Genomic DNA, 23,226 nt, shown 5'->3' on the forward strand with positions numbered 1-23,226 from the left:
GGCGCCGTATAGAGCTGCACTGATGTTCGGCTTCTTTCGGCTACTCGTGACGCGATGGATGCGACCATCGGAAGCCTGTCGGAAGACTGTCAATCAAATAGGAAAGCCCAGTCCCGAAGACCCATACCCGGAAGCGGCGGAGAAGATCGCTCTCTAAAACGGTAAGTACAGCTTCGATTTTAAAAAAACTAGCCGATTCCCCTAGACAAAATGAGCATCAATCTAAGGTTAAAACATTTTTTTAGGGTGAACTCCCGCTTTAAACAAAAAAGTAATTATTTTTTGAAAAATTTCGCTCTTTTGTTTATAGCGCAAAAAATAAAAACCGCAGAGATGATCAAATACCACCAAACGAAAGCTCTGTTTGTGGGGGGGAAACATAAAGATTTAGTTTGGGTACAGTGTTGCATGACCACGCAATTGTCATTCAAAGTGCAACAGCGCTGAAAACTAAAAATTGGTCTGGGCAGGAAGGGGGTGAAAATGCCCTGCATGGAAGGGGTTAAGAAAACCTGCTAGATTCGATTTTGGAGCTTGTAATTATGGTGCTATTTAAAGGTGTGAACAAAAAAAAAGGGCACGAGGACCAGTTAGGTGAGGTTGGATTCTCTCTTTCCTAAATATGTCATGCATGACAAGTGGAAAGAAATATGTGAAATGTGTGATCATGGGGATAGTCTTCTGTGATGAGGTAAGCAATGTCAGAATTGAGGTGCAGCACTGTAGAAATGAACAGGGGAGGAGAAAAAGAGGCTTGTTAAAAGAGGATAAAAGTGGAGGATATGTATATTATTGACACCAGTGTAGTGGAGCAGAGCGATGAATGGGAATATGGGTAAAGAAGAGGAATTAAACATGGTCCAAGAAGGTAGAGGGACCCCGACCCAGCACCCAGGTATGTGGTGAAGGATAAATACAGCTGTGAGGCTAAAAGCCTTGTTTAGAGGATATAACAATATTGGTGGTACTGATGACGATTGAATGAATACTCTTTACACTTTCTCTTTTTACTCTTGTTTGACTTACAGGCAACGTGAACTCTTTCATGCAGAAAGAAATCTTTGAGCAGCCAGAGTCCGTAGTCAACACAATGAAAGGGCGAGTCAACTTTGATAACCTAACAGGTAAGAACACCAGATCTTTGCTGCTTTTGGGAAAGCTGTGTGTTATACCTACACTAAGTGCCTGTTTACCAATTATACCAAACCTCAAAGGTCTCATGCACATTGGGCGTTTGATTTTCTTCTCTTTAGCGCATTTTACGGCTGGCAAGAAAAATCAGCTTAACCACTTAAGACCTGGACCAATATGCAGGTTAAAGGGTCACTAAAGGAATTTTTTTTTTTAGCTAAATAGCTTCCTTTACCTTACTGCAGTCCTGGTTTCATGTCCTCATTGCTCGTTTTTGCTCTGATGTTGCTGTAAAACTGCTCTGTTCTGGACACTGCCTGGTTGTCTGGCTCCTTATGAAAAAAGTCATGGGAGAGTTTAGTTTCGTTTTCCTAGCCATGACTCTCTATGGCACTGTCAAGCACAGAGGCATAAAATAACATGCAAAGACTAAACTACTTTCAGTTTCGTTTTTGCATCTAAGAGGCACATTATATGATTGATTTTTATCTATTTTTAATAGTTTTTAAAAGGAATCAGTTAACTATTATGTCTCTATACCCTGTAAACAGTCATTCCTGCAAAACATTTTTTTCCTTTAGTGATCCTTTAAGGACCTTGCCCCTTTTTGCGATTCGGCAGTGCGTCGCTTTAATTGACAATTGCGCGGACGTGGCACCCAAACAAAATTGACGTCCTTTTTTCCCCACAAAAAGAGCTTTCTTTTGGTGGTATTTGATCACCTCTGTGGTTTTTATTTTTTGCGATATAAACAAAAATAGAGCGACAATTTTGAAAAAAAATGCAATATTTTTTTATATTTTGCTATAATAAATATCCCCCAAAAAGATATAAAATTGTATTTATTTTTTTTGATCAGTTTAGGCCGATATGTATTCTTCTACCTATTTTTAGCGTTTACAAAATAGGGCATAGTTTTATGGGATTTTTATTAATAATTTTTTTTTTTACTACTAATGGCGGCGATCAGCGATTTTTTTCATGACTGCGACATTATGGCGGACACATCTGACAATTTTGAAACATTTTTGGGAACATTGTAATTTTCACAACAAAAAGTGCTGTAAAAATGCATTGATTACTGTGAAAATGACAATTACAGTTTAGAAGTTAGCCACTAGGGGGCGCTGTAGGGGTTAAGTGTGACCTCATATGTGTTTCTAACTGTAGGGGGGCGGGACATGTGACATCATTTATTGTCTTTCCCTATATCAGGGAACAGACAATCAATGACAGTGCCACTGTGAAAAACTGGGAAGGTGTGTTTACACACACCTCTCCCCGTTCTTCAGCTCCTGTGACCGATCGCGGGAAACCGGCGGTGATCAGGTCCATGGGTCCCGTGGCCGCGGTCATGGAGCTTGGGACCGGGTCGCGCGCGCGACCCATGGCTGGGCTCTTACAGGCGACGTACCTGTACGTGCCTGTGCCCAGCCGTGCCATTCTGCCGACGTATATGTGCAGGAGGCGGTCCTTAAGTGGTTAAAAACACGAGCTGTGTATTGCTCATGTGTTTAGGCACAAGAATTTGATGGTTAATGAATTCCATTGGCCAGAATATTAATCGATTATGGCCATTAGAATTTACTAACGCCCAAATGCTAGACATGTCTAGGTGCCTTTAGATGTGTTTGGATGCGTCTAGAGTTTTTTTTTGCTCTTCAGCTCCTCTTCTATGCGCGCTGGTGATTTTTTTTTTTCAGACTGTAAACTCTTCTCTTCCAATATGTGTGTAAATACCTATGTGTGCATTCTGGCTTTTACAGAATGAGAAAAAAATGACAAATGCCTGTAAAAGTGGATTTTTTTTTTTTATGCTCAGTGTGCATGAAGCCTTCATCATTATGACAGATTTGCTAGGATTAGGAGTTTAAGGCCCCGTACACACGAGGGGATCTCCGCTGGAGATTCCTCCTCCGGATTTGGATCCGATGGCTTGTACTCACCATCGGATCAAAATCTGCGCGGAATTCTTCCGCGGTGACGTGTCGCGCAGTCGCCGCGATGATGACGCGGCGACGTGCGCGACGCTGGAAGGTAAGTACTTCCACGCATGTGTTGAATCATTACGACGCATGCGAGGGAGGGGAGCGGACGGATTGATCCGGTGAGTCTGTACAGACCACCGGATCAATCCGCTGGACCCGATTCAAGCGGATAGATTTCTTAGCATGCTAAGAAATTTATATCCGCTTGAAATCGATCCGGCCGAGAAATCTCCACGGATAAATATCCGCTAGGCCGTACAGACGACCGGATTTATCCGCTGGAACTGATCCGTGGATCAATTCCAGCGGATAGATGCGGTGGTGTGTACGAAGATTGAGGGATGTACCCCACGATTTTCAATTTTGACATTTTAATATTTATTTATTTTTAATATAGGTACATTTTTTAAATGATTAAAAAGTAGTATTTCTGGTGCAAAAATAATTCTGGATAATTCTGGAGGTATAGTTGCCTGGCAATGTGGAGGCTTGTACATCTTTAAAGCATTATTAATGATTCAATGACATTCATTAGCAGAGTTAAAGTATCTTTGAAAAGATATACAAATGTTCTGAAATTAATCCTGTCATATAAAGAGACTTTGTTCACAAAGTTATTAAAGAGAGATAATTGGCAAGCTATCCTGGCAAGCTCCCTTTGTGCCCAGAGCAGATCAGATATATTTACTCAAGGTTCAGTACACACGCACTAAAGCTGGCCATACACAGTCATTTTGTACTAGGAAAAGGTTAATCCCTAATTAGAACGTTCATGGTCACAAATGTATGAAAGAACAATACAAACAGGTTTCTGTATAGTGTATGCAATATTTAATTTTATAAATAGACTGGTGTATATATCTATATATAGATCTATATATAGATATATATCTATATATATCCAAAAATAGGGTGGGTTACTTCCTCTTTTCCTCTGCTTTTCTGGAGCAGTGTTATGCCCTGTACACACGATCGGTTCGTCTGATAAAAACGAACGGATGGATTTTTTCATCAGATATCCGATGAAGCTGACTTTCATCAGTCTGGCCTACACCATTGGTTAAAGATCCGATCGTGTCCAACGCGGTGACGTAAAACACAACGACGTGCTGAGAAAAATGAAGTTTAATGCTTCCGAACATGCGTCGACTTGATTCTGAGCATGGCGGGGTTGACCGCTCCAGGGAAATTCCAAGTGCAATTGTGGATAAGTCCAGGTGGATGTGGGTGCTGGCAATGCACTAGGCAATGGAAAGTAGCAAAGGACGGATGGGCGGCCGCACACCAAAGAAATGTATTTTGTGTGTGTTTAAGTTGTACTTAGGCCATGAATAAGCACTAAGTGTGAAACGCGTTGTCTGTTTTTGATTTCTGCTGTGTATTTGCGGTGTTTGCTCATGTTCCTTCAATAAAGACAACTCAAGAGTTCTTTGGGGTGCGGCCGTCCATCCGTCCTTTGCTACTTTCCATTGATTCTGAGCATGCATGGATTTTTGACCGATGGATTTCCCCACAGACGATCGTTTTTTTCTATCGTTTTTTTAACCATAAGAAAAATTTAAAACAGGTTCTATTTTTTTTCACCAATGGGAAAAAAACTGATGGGGCCCACACACGATCGGTTGGTCCGATGAAAACGGTCCATCGGTCCGTTTTCATCAGACAAACTGATCGTGTGTACAGGGCATTAGGGTGGGCTTCCAATAATCCACCGATATTCAGTAGAAAAAAACAATGGGACACGTTTTTCAATGCAATAGTTTACTGGTTACTCTTCACGACACTGTACAGTTACGAGCATACCATGCTCTTCATCAGGCATATATATATAGTATTTTCCCTACAACCCTATTGGCTGATAAACATATAATTAGTATATAAATATACTTCTAAATGCAAGTTTCTTATAAAAATAACTAAAAATATACTTATACATTTAAATAAACCTTACTTTGCATTATACTTTTGATGATATCATAAGTAATAAAAGAAACATGTTTCATGTATCCAGGAGTCTATTCATGCAACTGGTCTGGGCAATTTTTTATAGTTGATTGGCATCATTGATCGGTCAAATAAGCAATTTTTCAGAATTTCATACAAACATTCAAATGAAAATCTAATCATGTATTGCCAGCTTTAGTCAAGTATCAGTGTCATGCTGCAGAATATGTTTGATGCTGTTGTCCTATTAATATGATTACTGTGTCAGATGGGCCCATTCTACCTGGAAATGTATCACTGCCTGCATGCTCCTCAGACTCTAGTACAGGTTTACAGGGGACCTGATCCAAGAATGGCCAGCTTGTCTCTGTTCTGGCAACACAGCTAGAATCTTCTCACTGCAGGCTATGTTAAAGTAGATAGCCCACTACCAAGACTTCTGTTTAAAAAGCAGTGAAATATGATCATGTCCTTTATTTCATTTTTATTTTTTTTTAACAGTAAATTTGGGAGGTCTGAAAAATCACATCAAAGAAATTCAAAGATGTCGACGACTAATCCTCATTGCCTGTGCAACCAGTTACCATGCTGGAGTTGCTGTAAGTGTGCATTACCCTTTGTATTTTGAACACTCTATGCTTTCCTATATGCTGTTTAATGCCCTGTACACACGATCGGTTTGTCTGATGAAAACACACCGATGGATTTTTTCATCAGATATCCGATGAAGCTGACTTTCATCAGTCTTGCCTACACACCATCGGTTAAAAATCCGATCGTGTCCAACGCGGTGACGTAAAACACAACGACGTGCAGAGAAAAATTAAGTTCAATGCTTCCGAGCATGCGTCGACTTGATTCTGAGCATGCATGGATTTTTGACCGATGGAAAAAAAAAAACAGGTTCTATTTTTTTTCACCAATGGGAAAAAAACTGATGGGGCCCACACACGATCGGTTCGTCCGATGAAAACGGTCCATCGGTCCGTTTTCATCAGACAAACCGATCGTGTGTACAGGGCATAAGAGTTAGGCCTCGTACAGACGACCGGACAGTCCGCTGAAAACGGTCCGCTGGACCGTTTTCAGCGAACATGTCCGGCCGGAGATTTCTGTATGATGGTTGTACACACCATCATACAGAAATCCGCGCGTACACGATACGCGGTGACGAGGCCCTGGAAGTTCAATGCTTCCACGCATGCGTCAAAGTGATTAGACGCATGCGAGGGATGGCAGCCGCTCGGACATGTACGGTGAGTCTGTACAGACGACCGAACATGTCCGACGGACAGGATTCCAGCGGACATGTTTCTTAGCATGCTAAGAAACATTTGTCCGCTGCAAAAAGGTCGGCTGGACAAATGTCCGCTGGAAACCTGTCCGGTCGGCCGTACACACGACCGAACATGTCTGCTGAAACTGGTCCGCGGACCAGTTTCAGCAGACATGTTCGGTCGTGTGTACGGGGTCTTAGTAGGAGTAAATTGCTATAAGTGGTCATCACTCTTGCCTTGTGGCTCTGGGTCCACCAGGGATATTTTATGCATGGAGTACTGTATGTCCTTCTCGTGTTTATGTCAGTTTCCCTGGGGTTGCTGTTGCCTCCCACAATCCAAAAACATACTGACAAGTTATTATGCTTAAATTGTGTGTATGATAGTAATGTTAGACTGTGAGTACCCTTGGGGGACTGATGTGAATGGTTCTATGTCCTTCAAAACATTGTGCAATACGTTGCCACTGTGTAAATACTGCCCAAAAAATAAACCCTTGCTCTATGTGTCACTTTAGGTAGATGTAGTTGCGTTGCATGGGCAGGGCCACAGGGGGAGTTGCCCAGGGCGCCAAATTAAACCTCCCAACTGTCCCGGATTCCACTGGACCAGTCTTACAGGTGGATTCAAGTAGCCCGCCGCATTTTTGCGGCGGCGTAGGGTATCGTATTTACACTACGCCGCCGTAAGTTAGCTAGGCAAGTACTGTATTCACAAAGTACTTGCCTGCTAAGTTACGGCAGCGTAGCGTGAATAGGCCGGCGTAAGCGCGCCAAATTCAAATGAGGATGAGGGGGGCGTGTTTTATGTAGATTATCTGTGACCCGACGTGATTGACGCCGTCCGTGTACATATCCCAGTGTGCATTGCGGCAAAGTACGCCGCAAGGACGTATTGGTTTCGATGTGGACGTAAATTACGTCCAGCCCTACTCACGGACGACTTACGCAAACAACGTAAAATTTTCAAATTTTGACGCGGGAACGACGGCCATACTTAACCACTTGACCACTGGGCACGAAAACCCCCTTAATCACCAGACCAATTTTCAGCTTTCGGTGCTCTCACAATTTGAATGACAATTACTCAGTCATACAACATTGTACCCATCTGAAATTTTTGTCCTTTTTTTCACACAAATAGAGCTTTCTTTTGGTGGTATTTGATCACCTCTGCGGTTTTTATTTTTTGCGCTATAAAAGAAAAAAGACTGAAAATTCTGTAAAAATAAAAAAAAAATTCTAGTTTCTGTCATATTAGCAGGTTATTTCTCACACACATCATATGCATACTACAAATTACACCCCAAAACACATTCTGGTATTCCTCCCGAGTATGGCGATACCACATGTGTGAGACTTTTACACAGCGTGGCCACATACGGAGGCCCAACATGCAGGGAGCACCATCAGGCGTTCTGGAGCACCCAGGCCAATTTTGACATTTCTCTCCTACATGTAAAAATCATCATTTATTTGCTAAAAAATTACATAGAACCCCAAAACATTATATATGTTTTTTTTTCAAATACCCTAGAGAATACAATGGCGGTTGTTGCAACTTTTTATCTTGCACGGTATTTTCGCAGCAATTTTTTGAACGCGTGTTTTTAAAAAAAAAACTGTTTTGTGCTTAAAAAAAAAAAACAGTAAAGTTAGCCCAATGTTTTTGCATAATATGAAAGACGAAGTTACGCCGAGTAAATAGATACCCAACATGTCACCCTTCAAAATTGCACACGCCCGTGAAATTGCGCCAAACGTTGCTACTTAAAAATCCCCATAGGCGACGTATTGCAAGGTATTGGAGTATTGAGGGTATTGCGGAGTATTGGGGGGGTATTGCAGAGTATGGGGGGGGTATTGCAGAGTATGGGGGGGGGTATTGCAGAGTATGGGGGGGGTATTGCAGAGTATGGGGGGGTATTGCAGAGTATGGGGGGGGTATTGCAGAGTATGGGGGGGGGTATTGCAGAGTATGGGGGGGGGTATTGCAGAGTATGGGGGGGTATTGCAAAGTATGGGGGGGTATTGCAGAGTATGGGGGGGTATTGCAGAGTATGGGGGGGGGGGTATTGCAGAGTATGGGGTGGTATTGCAGAGTATGGGGGGGGTATTGCAGAGTATGGGGGGGGGGTATTGCAGAGTATGGGGGGGGTATTGCAGAGTATGGGGGGGTATTGCAGAGTATGGGGGGGGGGTATTGTAGAGTATGGGGGGGGGTATTGCAGAGTATGGGGGGTATTGCAGAGTATTGCACTTTACTTTACTTTATCTTTTTTTTTTTACTGCAGAGTATTGCGCAGGGATGGCTGGATCTGTGACTGCAATTGTCACAGATCCAGCCCACAGTGCGGCGGCTGCTGCTGCCGCCCGATCCCCCCCCCTCCCTCTCCTCTCACACTGTACCGAACGGTACAGAGAGGAGAGGGAGGAACCGGCGTCATTACATGACGCCGGTTTGTTTACAAGTGATCGCGCCGTCATTGGACGGCGCGATCACGTGGTAAGGAGCCGCTTCCATTGGCTCCTTACCGCGATCCGTGTTGCTGCGGGTCCCGTGGACCCAGCGAGCGCCGGTGATCGCGTGTGCGCGCCCGCTCGGGCGCGCAATTCCGACTCTCTGGGAGGACGTATATTGACGCCCTCCTAGAGTTAGGGAACCGCCTTGTAGCCGTATTTCGGCTATAGGGCGGTTACCAAGTAGTTAAAGGGGAGTTCCACCCACAATTTCACTTTTTAAATATAAATACCCCTGTAATACACAAGCTTAATGTATTCTAGTAAAGTTAGTCTGTAAACTAAGGTCCGTTTTGTTAGGTTGTTACAGCATTTAGATAGTTTATAATCTAGAAATAGACCGTGGCCATCTTAAGCGTGGGCATCATGAAGCCAGACTGTATGACTTCCTGGATTTCAGCTTTGCATATCTCGCACATGCTCAGTGCACAAGCAATGTAATAGGTTTCAGTCAGGTTTGCAAGGACTACTGGGAAACATGATGCCTATCCCAGAAACCCTTGCAAATAGCCTAGGCAAATAAGGAGGAGGAAGTAATGAAGGACTACAAAATGAAGGTATTTACAAGCAACAAATTAAATAAAAATTGTCCATTCTGAACACTATGAGATTAGAGCATGCAGCACAGACAAACATAAAAAAATGGGTGGAACTCCACTTTAACATTACTAGTCCAGCTATTTGATGGAATAACTTTACGCCTGAAAATGCCTTACGTAAATGGCGTATCTTTACTGCGACGGGCACGCGTACGTTCGTGAATAGGCGTATCTAGTGATTTACATATTCTACGCCGAGCGCAATGGAAGCGCCACCTAGCGGCCAGCCTAAATATTGCACCCTAAGATACGACAGGGCAAGCCGTCGTATCTTAGATAGGTTTAAGTGTATCTCAGTTTGAGAATACACTTAAACTTAGGTCAGCGCAGATTCCGAGTTAGGTCGGCGTATCTACTGATACGCCGGCCTAACTCTATCTGAATCCAGCTATTAGACTTCAACAAAATCCCAGCATCCTGCGAGTTCTGGAGTCCATTGCCAGAACAAGTTCCTGTACTTGGCTACACAAATTCATCTGCCAGGGCCACACTGGCACCAGACACCCAGGGCACCTGCCCTGCATCTCCCCGGTGGGTTTCCTGGGCCCCAGCCCCAAAATCTTTCCCTCTGCAGCAGCTGGCATTTCTCCCCACCAGCTGCCTGTAATAACAATACACGTGAAAACCGAGGGAAGCTAGGCTCCTTTTCAGATCTGACATGCATCATGCACAAGAGGAGGAGGAGTCAGTAGGAGGTATGTCCCCCTGTATTGAGCTGTGCTGATCTGAGGTCTGTTTCAGGGTTTCAGAGAGGGAAAATTGCACTTGGGGGCCATTTGACCAGGAGGGGGTGGGAGACAGGTACCAAATGCTGTACTTGTGCTAATTGTGGATTTAGGATGAGAGTAGTGATTGGTGGGGGGGATGATAAAATTATTTGTGCTGGGGAGTGATTGGGGAGGGGAAGGAGGATTTGTGCTAGAAGAGGTGGACTGGTAGGGGGGAACTTGTGCTTGATGGTGGGGAGAAGGTTTGTGCTCTATATTTTGTGGAAGGAGTTCAGTGAGTGCTAATGGTTGACAGGTTAGAGGGCGCAGTACTTGCCTTGCCCCAGGCACTGGCAATCTAGGTTGCTCTAAAGAAAGAGATATTCTCTCTTAGACAGTTGTCATTTGAACAGGTGCCCCATTGGAAGACTTCTCTATCCCTGTGACCATTCACAACGTTGGACTTCCTCTTGCTTTCAGTCTTGTTGACAGTAGTTTTTGGGACAGAATGAGAGGGTGAAGCTCCCCAGTGGGGACAGAGAAAGCACAAAGAAACTGACAGGGGTTCTTGCCCTTTTTTACTTTATCCAAACAAAACAAATGTTTGGCTGCAGATACAGTGAGGAAAATAAGTATTTGAACACCCTGCTATTTTGCAAGTTCTCCCACTTGGAAATCATGGAGGGGTCTGAAATTGTCATCGTAGGTGTATGTCCACTGTGAGAGACATAATCAAAAAAAAAAATTCCAGAAATCACAATTTATGATTTTTTAACTATTTATTTGTATGATACAGCTGCAAATAAGTATTTGAACACCTGTCTATCAGCTAGAATTCTGACCCTCAAAGACCTGTTAGTCTGCCTTTAAAATGTCCACCTCCACTCCATTTATTATCCTAAATTAGATGCACCTGTTTGAGGTCATTAGCTGCACAAAGACACCTGTCCACCCCATACAATCAGTAAGAATCCAACTACTAACATGGCCAAGACCAAAGAGCTGTCCAAAGACACTAGAGACAAAATTGTACACCTCCACAAGGCTGGAAAGGGCTATGGCGAAATTGCCAAGCAGCTTGGTGAAAAAAGGTCCACTGTTGGAGCAATCATTAGAAAATGGAAGAAGCTAAACATGACTGTCAATCTCCCTCGGACTGGGGCTCCATGCAAAATCTCACCTCGTGGGGTCTCAATGATCCTAAGAAAGGTGAGAAATCAGCCCAGGACTACACGGGAGGAGCTGGTCAATGACCTGAAAAGAGCTGGGACCACCGTTTCCAAGGTTACTGTTGGTAATACACTAAGACGTCATGGTTTGAAATCATGCATGGCACGGAAGGTTCCCCTGCTTAAACCAGCACATGTCAAGGCCCCTCTTAAGTTTGCCAATGACCATTTGGATGATCCAGAGGAGTCATGGGAGAAAGTCATGTGGTCAGATGAGACCAAAATATAACTTTTTGGTCATAATTCCACTAACCGTGTTTGGAGGAAGAAGAATGATGAGTACCATCCCAAGAACACCAACCCTACTGTGAAGCATGGGGGTGGTAGCATCATGCTTTGGGGGTGTTTTTTCTGCACATGGGACAGGGCGACTGCACTGTATTAAGGAGGGGATGACCGGGGCCATGTATTGCGAGATTTTGGGCAACAACCTCCTTCCCTCAGTTAGAGCTTTGAAGATGGGTCGATGCTGGGTCTTCCAACATGACAATGACCCGAAGCACACAGCCAGGATAACCAAGGAGTGGCTCTGTAAGAAGCATATCAAGGTTCTGGCGTGGCCTAGCCAGTCTCCAGACCTAAACCCAATAGAGAATCTTTGGAGGGAGCTCAAACTCCGTGTTTCTCAGCGACAGCCCAGAAACCTGACTGATCTAGAGAAGATCTGTGTGGAGGAGTGGGCCAAAATCCCTCCTCCAGTGTGTGCAAACCTGGTGAAAAACTACAAGAAACGTTTGACCTCTGTAATTGAAAACAAAGGCTACTGTACCAAATATTAACATTGATTTTCTCAGGTGTTCAAATACTTATTTGCAGCTGTATCATACAAATAAATAGTTAAAAAAATCATACATTGTGATTTCTGTTTTTTTTTTTGATTATGTCTCTCACAGTGGACATGCACCTACGATAACAATTTCAGACCCCTCCATGATTTCCAAGTGGGAGAACTTGCAAAATAGCAGGGTGTTCAAATACTTATTTTCATCACTGTACATTATAAGGTGTCTACAGATGTTACCGATTAACTCACTGTATAGCTCATGCTACAAGCACATTGCAGACATTTACTAGTACATCAAAGTCTTCTGCTGTTTCTCTGTGATGGTAGGGTGCATTTATTCTTTTGGTTTTTCATAGGAATTAACTTGCTTTTTATGCCACGTACACACGATCGGACATTCCGCCAACAAAACCGTGGATTTTTTTCCAACGGAATGTTGGCTCAAATTTGTGTTGTATACACACAAATGTTGTCGGAAATTCTGAACATCAAGAACGCGGTGACGTACAATAGGCAGTGTGGCTCTTCTGCTTGATTCCAAGCATGCATGGATTTTGTGCTTCGGAATTGCATACACCTGATCGGAAATTCCGCCAGAAACTTTTGCTGTCGGAAAAAATAGAGAACCAGCTCTCAAACATTTGTTGTCGGAAATTCCGACAGCAAATGTCCAATGGAGAGTACACACGGTCGGAATATCCGACCAAAAGCTCACATCGAACATTTGTTGTCGGAAATTCCGATCGTGTGTACGCGGCATTGGGGTTCTAGGCAAAAAGAACGAACCCTTAGGGACAGTTCACCATTATAATATTCTTCTTCAATCTTTCCCACAGACACGTCAGATCCTTGAAGAGCTCACAGAGCTTCCAGTCATGGTGGAATTGGCTAGTGACTTCCTAGACAGAAAAACCCCTGTATTCAGAGATGATGTGTGCTTCTTCATCAGTCAGTCAGGTATGGTATTCTCATTACTTGGTCATTTATTGAGAATCTTTGTTATCTGGTATAGACCTTTTCTAAAAAGTTTTATAACAAAATCACAAAATACGAATCCTATATTACATTTCTGCTACAAAATGGCTATGTAAAAAAGGTATATTACCATAGCTTTTAGTTAAATAAGGCCCCTTTCACACTATACGCTACACGCTATACCGTCGGAATTGCCACGGAATTGCGGTGGTATTCGGCCGCTAGCAGTATTAACCCCCCCTAGCGGCCAAAAAAGGGTTAATACCGCTGGCAATGAGCCTCTGCAGAGGCGCATTGCTTGCGGTATTACCGCGGTGTCCCATTGTTTTCAATGGGAAGAAGCAGTATACACATCGCTCCTCTCACCACTCCAAAGATGCTGCTTGCAGGAGATTTTTTTTTTCTCCTGCCAGCACATTGCCTCAGTGTGAAAGCCTTTGGGCTTTCACATTGAGAATTCTGTGGCAGGAGTATTTCAGGCGTTATTTATGCGCTATTTTTAGCGCTAAAACGCCTGAAATACTCCAAAGTGTGAAAGGGGCCTAAATGTGATAGCTAAGCAAAAAAAAGTAGTATATCCCCTGCTTCCCTACATACAAAAATATCTGCCACTGTGATAACTCTGTCCATGGTTTTTAAAACAACAAAGGTGTCACGCTATGCTCTACATCCTAATATATCCAGCATATAAAGTCAAAGTAACATTTAAAAGTGCATGACAACATTAAATATTTTCGTTGAAAAATTTTAAATAAAAAAATAACATATAATAAAAAAAAACGGAAATATTGTGCTGAAAAGAATATATTCAATACGTGCACTTATAGGTGCTAATAAAAAACGTCCATCAATAAGTGCCCTTAGTGAACTTCTAAATAAGAATTATTCTATGTGATGGTGCTTCAAAATTACTCAATGTGTCATCACTTTTGTGCTCCCCCAATGGTATTGTCCTCACCTCAGGGAGTGTGACCTCACAACTAAGTTTGGTCAAACAGCACCGATGAGCAATGCCTGGGCTGATCCTTAGATAAGTATCCACGGTGCATGTAATAGGAAACAAGCTACATAGTGCTTTATCGTTTAAAACCACATCTATTAAAAATCAATAGAGGTACTCACACATTATAGGTACTTACAGCACACCAATCTATATTAGACGATCTATAAGTATCCCCAAATTCAGCCGCACAGCCTTTGTCTGCCCCCAGCTCCTCGCTCCACGTGAGGTTGCTGCTGCCTGCACTGTCCTCTTCCCTCCCCTACGCGTGTTGACACAGGGATCACGTGTCTTCTTCAGGGGATTTGCTTAATCCACATTTCAAGTAATAATTATAGCGTTTCTGTTTGCTTTCTTTTAGGAGAGACAGCGGATACTCTTCTTGCACTGCGTTACTGCAAAGAACGGGGAACCCTGACAGTAGGGATCACTAACACTGTTGGCAGCTCCATCTCTAGGGAGACAGACTGTGGTGTCCATATTAATGCTGGGCCTGAGATTGGTGTGGCCAGCACAAAGGTAAGCTCTATGGTGACACAAAATAAGAGGGTGTAAAAGCTGGGATGATTTAAAAATATTGTACTATCTTCTCTAAATTTACCAACAGGTATGTGGTACATGGTCCTGCTTGGACAATCTATTCAGTTTCTATCCAGTGTGGTTAGCCTACACACTGCATAGTAACCGTTGGGTGGATCAAAGACATGAATAAGATGGCATTTAGAGCTCAGTTATTATAGCAGGTGATTTCCAGAGAATTAGTCATTAGTTTCATCATTAGTATCGTTTGTTTGTTATCTGGCTGTTCCCTAATTCACTGGAATAAACTCAAATATCTAAGATAGAATAAAGAGACAACCCACAACAATATCCCTTCATCCTGACTGATTTGGCAAATCTAGTTGACCATGGGTAGGACTAAAGACTTAAATAAGATGACTTTATGAGCCCAGTTGGTATCGAAGGTGATTGCCAGAGAATAAGTCATTTTTTTCATGTATTTGATATCTAGCTCTTCCCATATGCAATAAATGAAACCCAAATGTCTGCGATAGAATAAAACATACAACCCACAACAATGTCTGATTTGACAATACTATTTGGAGTGTGAGTTTTGTCTCTTCTATGTAAAGATTTACAGGAACATTTCTCTTTTAACAGGCATACACTAGCCAGTTTGTAACACTGGTCATGTTTGCACTCATGGTTTGTGACGACCATTTCTCTATGCAAGAGCGACGCAAGCAAATTATTCATGGTCTGAAAATGCTGCCAGGTATAAATCATTACATAATGCACCTGAATGTTACTTTTACCTTTATATGTTTAGCCTCATCATGTTGATGTATGTGTACTGCTTCATTTATTTTGTATAGAGTTCATTCTACTCAGTAGATAATAAGATCAGTCTGTGTACTGCTCCCTGATTGTGTCACAAAACTACACGTCCTTTGTCATAACTTGTATTTGCCGGTCTAACAGGAAAGGTCAGGGATGGTATATGACAGTCGTGATGAACTAGGAGTACAGAGAGAGCAAGCACATAGAGGCTTAGCACACAAATCTCACATGCAGGGAATTTATTTTTATTTTTTTTCAGGTAACATTTATGTTATAGAGGCTGCTAATTTTAATTTAACATCTAACATTATGAATATTCAGGGGCAGATCCACAGACATCTGCGACGGGCGCAGCGTATATAAGATACGCTACGCCGACGTAACTTATCTTTTTTAAATTGAATCCACAACGAATCCGCGCCGTAAGTTACGGCGGCGTAGTGTATCTCTCGCGGCGTAAGGGCGCGGAATTCAAAAGGCTATGATGGGGGCGTGTTTTATGTTAATACGTCGTGACCCGACGTAAACAACGTTTTTTTTAACTGCGCGTGCGCCGTCCCTGGGGGTATCCCAGTGCGCATGCTCGAAATTAAACCAGGAACCAGCCAATGCTTACGACGGTGACGTCATTCTACGCAAATTCGTATTCGCGAACGACTTACTCAAACAAAGTAAGACATTCAAAATTGTACGCGGGAACGACGGCCATACTTAACATTGAGTACGCCACCATATAGCAGCTTTAACTATACGCCGGAAAAAGCCGAACTCAAACGACGTAACAAAAAGCGCCGGCCGGACGTACGTTAGTGGATCGCCGTAAATAGCTCATTTGCATACTCGACGCGGATTTCGACGGGAACGCCACCTAGCGGCCGCCGAAAAATTTAAGCTTAGATCCGACGGCGTACGCCTGTCGGATCTAGCCGAGATGCCGTTGTATCTTGTTTTGAGGATTCAAAACGAAGATACAACGCGGGAATTTTGAAATTACGCCGGCGTATCAATAGATACGCCGGGGTAATTTCTTTGTGGATCTGCCCCACAGTATGCAATATGGCAATGCTTGCTTTGTCTATGACATTTTTGCCTTTTCTTTTCTATCTCAGATCACATTAAGGAAGTACTTAGCCTTGATGATGAGATTCAGAAGTTGGCAGCTGAACTGTACCAACAGAAATCTGTGTTGATCATGGGTCGTGGATATCACTATGCAACCTGCCTGGAAGGGGCATTGGTAGGTTGACAATTTCTGTTGTCATGAGTTTCTTGCCTGCTGAATTATTGGTGCAGAATCTGAAGCTCTGCTTTGCTAAAATGATGACTGTGGTGTCTGGCTCAGAACAAATGTCATATACTCAAGACCTCTAACCTAATAGAAAAACTACATTTTTTTAATAGGGAGCTTTTAACATCCCTAAATAATTAATGAACATTTAGATTTTTTCTTAGAAAGGTGGATGCAGATAAGGTGCAGTCCAGGACCTGACAGTTGTCTGTGCCCACTCATCCCCTCAACATCAGAGCCTACCAAAGGCAAGTAGGGCAAATTCCTTTTACATGATGTCCTGAATGAGACCTGCCCTGCTGGAAGATTATAAGGAGGAGAACTGGCCACACACCAGGGCATAGATTACTATTCTTCCACATATTTTTGTTAGCGTAATGAGGACTTCATAAACAGTCTTTACCACTAAAATCAGTTTTTATTCATGGTTTAATTATTTATTTTTGTGAAAATTGCATTGGGGTTACATTTTGGGGCCTTATTAAACAGAGACCAGTTTTTAACAGTTGTAACAGGTGGTAGTTGTCTGCGCTGTGATATGGCTTGATCAAATGAGTGGAATGGGGAAATGGTGAGTGAGCGGGCTAGTGAGACCTGGGGAGTGACAAGTGATGCAGACACATATTAACCTTGCCGGTTTGAAAATAGGTGCAGTCCTGTCTGGACTGTAAAATGATACAGTGAGATTTAACACATAAGGATGTGAGTGAAAATCAAACCAGAAAACTTAAACGTGAGCATAAAATCTTAGATGAGTGCAGACCAAAAAGAAAGGGCCACAATTCAACACTGGAACTGGTGCAGCAGTGATGCAATGATACAGGTGGAAAGGATTCCAAATTCTACAAAAGGAATACAGTCCTAATCAATCCAAACATACGCATGCAGCCCACACCTCAGTGATAAGTGCAGCTTACCTTCCAGCTGACATAAAAGGTCAGACACATAGGATATAAACGTTACCAGTTATCTATTGGGTAAGAATCTTGCTGCCAGTTCTCAGTAATTGTTCACACATAGAGAGACAAAAATAATAAAGAAAAAGTTGTTGTAGCCTTGTCTTCCTAGCACTTATACAGCTGTAGGGAAAGGGATTTGTTTGGCAAGGTGGTAGATTGAGTCTCCACTTACACAACTTACACAGTGTGTAGGGAAAAAATGCACATCTCCACGAGTGCCGAACTCGTCTCCTGGTACTTCTCACTATTGACAGCTTGTGGCTCTTTATCTTGTATCAGGCTGTCCACTCGTGTCAGGATAAGGAGAGCAGGGGACGGAGGGAGGAGAAAGTGCACATAGCATAAAACTGTACAGAAACTTTAATGACTAAAACCATAAAATAAAAAACTCACATGGAGCAGTGAGATGGCGATCATGTATCCACGAGCGCCGCGCTCGTCTGCCGTCCGTTCGGTACTGCTCCCGGTTAGTGCTCTGAGTCCCGACGCGTATTCGTCACACCACGTGACTTCATCAGGGGATTCCCTGATGAAGTCACGTGGTGTGACGAATACGCGTCGGGACTCAGAGCACTAACCGGGAGCAGTACCGAACGGACGGCAGACGAGCGCGGCGCTCGTGGATACATGATCGCCATCTCACTGCTCCATGTGAGTTTTTTATTTTATGGTTTTAGTCATTAAAGTTTCTGTACAGTTTTATGCTATGTGCACTTTCTCCTCCCTCCGTCCCCTGCTCTCCTTATCCTGACACGAGTGGACAGCCTGATACAAGATAAAGAGCCACAAGCTGTCAATAGTGAGAAGTACCAGGAGACGAGTTCGGCACTCGTGGAGATGTGCATTTTTTCCCTACACACTGTGTAAGTTGTGTAAGTGGAGACTCAATCTACCACCTTGCCAAACAAATCCCTTTCCCTACAGCTGTATAAGTGCTAGGAAGACAAGGCTACAACAACTTTTTCTTTATTATTTTTGTCTCTCTATGTGTGAACAATTACTGAGAACTGGCAGCAAGATTCTTACCCAATAGATAACTGGTAACGTTTATATCCTATGTGTCTGACCTTTTATGTCAGCTGGAAGGTAAGCTGCACTTATCACTGAGGTGTGGGCTGCATGCGTATGTTTGGATTGATTAGGACTGTATTCCTTTTGTAGAATTTGGAATTCTTTCCACCTGTATCATTGCATCACTGCTGCACCAGTTCCAGTGTTGAATTGTGGCCCTTTCTTTTTGGTCTGCACTCATCTAAGATTTTATGCTCACGTTTAAGTTTTCTGGTTTGATTTTCACTCACATCCTTATGTGTTAAATCTCACTGTATCATTTTACAGTCCAGACAGGACTGCACCTATTTTCAAACCGGCAAGGTTAATATGTGTCTGCATCACTTGTCACTCCCCAGGTCTCACTAGCCCGCTCACTCACCATTTCCCCATTCCACTCATTTGATCAAGCCATATCACAGCGCAGACAACTACCACCTGTTACATATACCCTTTTTTGTCTACAAAGGATAGACTCTCCATTTGTTTGCTGCAGTGCTCACTATATCGCACTCATCCCTTAGCTCATCTCCCTCCCCCCCCCTCCCTCATTTCTTCTGTCACGTCCCTTTCCCCGTATCCTACACAGCGCAGGAGCTTTCACTCAGTTTTTAACAGTTGTTTAACTATTATGTCCTATACACACGATCGGAAAATCCGATAAGAAAAGTCAGATGTGAGCTTTTGGACGGAAATTTCGACCGTGTGTATGCTCCATCTGACTTTTCCTGTCGGAATTTCCGCCAACAAAAATTTGAGAGCTGGTTCTCAAATTTTCCGACGAACAAAAATTCCGATTGGAAATTCAGATCGTCTGTGGCAATTCCGAGGCGCAAAATTCGGAAGCATGCTTGAAAACAGTTCGACACATGCTCAGAAGCATTGAACTTTTTTCGGCTCGTCGTAGTGTTGTCACTACGTTCTTGACGGTCGAAAGTTCCAAAACTTTTGTGTGACCGTGTGTGTGCAAGCCAAGCTTGAGTGGAATTCCGGCAGAAAAACCATCCAAGGTTTTTCCGACAGAAAATCCGATCGTGTGTACGCGGCATTAGTAACTGTTTAGTTTAACTATTAGTAACAGTAACCTTTTTTTTTCTTTGTAGAAAATTAAGGAAATCACCTATATGCATTCGGAAGGGATCATGGCTGGGGAGCTGAAGCATGGTCCACTGGCCTTGGTAGACAAACAAATGCCGGTCATCATGATTATAATGAGGGATCATGCCTATACCAAGTGCCAGAATGCTCTGCAGCAAGTGGTAACTAGAAAGGTAGGTCAAAGACTAAAGCAAAGCTAAATAGGGTTTTATAGAAATGCTCTAGTTTCATCAACTCTGGTTACCATATTTATTTTCTAAATTGTAATAGGGGCGTCCAGTTGTGATCTGTGACAAGGAGGATACAGAAACAATTAACACAATCAAACCTACAATCAAGGTTCCTCACACAGTGGACTGTCTTCAAGGAATACTGAGTGTGATCCCCCTGCAGCTCCTTGCCTTCCATCTTGCTGTTCTCAGAGGATTTAGTGTAAGTTATTGGCACCCGTACATCAGCGTTCTAGCTGGGCATTTAACAAAGGGTTCTGGGTGTTCTATATCATCCTTGTTTGAGTGACCAATACCTTCTCTTATTTCCTCTCTCAATAGGTGGATTGTCCAAGAAACTTAGCCAAATCTGTGACTGAGTAGTAAAATTGGTGGGATCCGCAGACGACATTATTTCTAATGTTTTTATAACCCAACTTTTAAGTTTAATATTTATGTGTCTCATCTCCCTTTGTTTTAATCTGCAAAATCAGAATATTGTAGAAATGTAAATTCTGTAAAAAGACAGAGCTTTGTAGAATAGATACTACTAACTTTCTTTGCAGACAACGCAATTTCTACCTTTTCTATATCCCAATGTTTATGTTCCTTTCATCTCCTTTGTATTCAGTCCATTTGCAGCACCGGCTGCTACATCTTATAAATCTGGAAAACCAGAATATTGTACAAATGTAGTTTCTGTTGTACACAGACAGAGCCTTGTAGAATAAATACTATTAACTTTATTTGCAGTAATTTTGACACAAACTAAGTCTGTGAACTACTGTAGTTACAGCGATAAGGGGATTTTTTCTCAATATATACTTGTATAGTTGTAAATTTTATACCTGTCTATGTAAATATATTAGGGAATATATAGATCGAAATTAATATATAGAACTTTATTTACTTCTTTGAAAGTTTGCTGACATGACTTTCAAGCCATTTTGAACAATTGTGGCTCGGTTCACATTGGTGCAATGTCAGACATTGCATGTAATTCGCATTGCACTGCTGTGCAAATCCCATGCGCTGTCTGTGAGATGCAAATTCTTTTTTTGGTTCGCACCAGAATCGGATCACATGGTGTTCAAACCCATGCGATCCGATTCCTGTCCGAATTAACAGTTCACACTGTGATATGCGGACCGATCTGGGGGTGTCATTAACTTTGTACTGACACTCCCAGCTGTTCACATAGGGCAGTGTAAACTGCCTGCGAGTCGGGTGCGATGAGGGAACCAGCATTGGATTCGCAGGGTTCCCGCATTGCACCAGTGTAAACCGAGCCTTTATTGTGGTGTTTTTTTTCTACACATAACCCTACCCTGGTTGGTGGGTTCAGCCTTGTCAATAGGTTAGGGGAATGGGAGGAACATATGTGAAATAGGGATTGAACATGACATCATTAGGGGATATCAAGTTCTATTAAAATAAACCTATCACAAAGAAAAGTGCATTCATATAAGTAGCAGTTCAGTAATTAGATAAAGTTATGTATTTGGATCAGTGAAACAATTTGACACAAAAATACACACAAACAGCTCTCTTAAATAGTTTTCTCCATTGTGGAAACTTAAAGCTCATTAACATGTGTTAAAGGGGTTGTAAAGGTACAATTTTTTCCCCCTAAATAGCTTTACCCTAGTGCAGTCCTCCTTCACTTACCTCATCCTTCGATTTTGCTTTTAAATGCTAAATGCTTTTCCCTAAATGCTCACCCCCTCCCTTGGACTACGGGAGAGTCAGGACACCACTAACACACAGCTCCTTTCTCTCTCTGCAACATAGAGAGCATCCTGACTCTCCCGTAGTCCAAGGGAGGGGGCGAGCACGACACTCCACACCAGGGAGAAAGCCTTGCATTACTGTGTGGAGTTACAGACTGAAAAACAGGAAGTGAGGATTTCTCAGAAGAAATAAGGACATTTAAAAACAAAATCGAAGGATGAGGTAAGTGAAGGAGGACTGCACTAAGGTAAAAGAAGGTATTTAGGATTTTTTCCCCTTACAACCCCTTTAATGTCTTGCCATAAGCCTCCACATGTCATTCCAGGCCATTGACCTTTATATCCCAAGGAAGGAATGTCCACACATATGAGTAGAATTGCTGCACTGTACTGATGGTATTTAGGGAATGGCATAACAGTCACATCACATCAACATACATTCTGCAGTTGCTTAAAAATACATAGTCAATCACATTTAGTGGACGGTTCACAATAGTTATATGTGAAAGCATATGCAGCACTTTTAGCAGCCATTTCCCTAACAATCTTTCCTTTCACCTGGGATCATTGGTACTCACAAGACAGTGCTCTCTGTAGTAACATGTAGTACATCTCTCCTGGGACCCTCCAAGGAGGCAACATCACTCAGGGAACTCTTGGCCTAGCCTAAAAGGCATTTGAAATCCACTCTAGACCCTACCTCCAGGGTCAGAAGGTCTACAGCCAGCTTTTCTGAGTAAAGGTCTAAGACAAAGAAATTTGGCATTTTGTTTTTTATACTCTTTCTCATCACCTATATTTTCTGTGTGTATTTTTTGTATTTAATTTAAAATATTGGTGGTTTGTTGAAATATGTATAGTTTGCTATTTGCATTTTTTATGTTTTAACTGTAAAAATAAAAATGTTCCATTAAATGGAAAATTGCTGTTCTCCTGTTAATGTAAAGAAAATTTACAAAGGACCAAAAATATGTACAGTGCTTGTAAAATAAGGATTAAAAAATAACATACAAAATGATGTGAAAAATAAACATTTAGATATGTACAGACATTTATCGGCCTATGGTTTTCTTTTTCATTATGTGTGTGTTTATTTACATGGATTCAGGACATTTGTGGCTCGTTATGCACAGACCCTTACCCAGACCATTTGATCATGAGTGTACATACATAATTTGATCCCCTGCAGATTTTGCCCACTTACAAAGAAATGAAGGGTCTATAATTTTTATCATAGATGTATTTTAAATGATAGAGACAGAATATCAACCAAAAATCCCCCAAAAAACACATGATACAAATGTTATAAATTGAGTTCAGTGAGTAAAATAAGTATTTGATTACCTACTAACCTACAATAATACAGGCTGGCTACAGTATGTGCTCACGTGGTACACA

At 42.3% G+C, this 23,226-nt stretch overlaps 1 protein-coding gene across 1 annotated transcript; it reads left to right on the top strand.

Annotated features, from left to right (window-relative positions):
- Nucleotides 1-770: 770 nt before the first annotated feature.
- LOC120932982 (glutamine--fructose-6-phosphate aminotransferase [isomerizing] 1-like) lies at nt 771-21,584 on the top strand. The gene is made up of 10 exons (XM_040345901.1): nt 771-895; nt 1,029-1,124; nt 5,565-5,662; nt 13,015-13,135; nt 14,515-14,672; nt 15,315-15,429; nt 16,604-16,731; nt 19,895-20,062; nt 20,160-20,321; nt 20,441-21,584. Exons 1-10 carry the CDS (start codon nt 820-822, stop codon nt 20,480-20,482), a joined length of 1,164 nt encoding a protein of 387 aa, XP_040201835.1. The 5' UTR covers nt 771-819; the 3' UTR covers nt 20,483-21,584.
- Nucleotides 21,585-23,226: the final 1,642 nt, after the last annotated feature.

This window comes from Rana temporaria, chromosome 3 (assembly GCF_905171775.1).
Source record: "Rana temporaria chromosome 3, aRanTem1.1, whole genome shotgun sequence".
Lineage (NCBI taxonomy): Eukaryota > Metazoa > Chordata > Amphibia > Anura > Ranidae > Rana > Rana temporaria.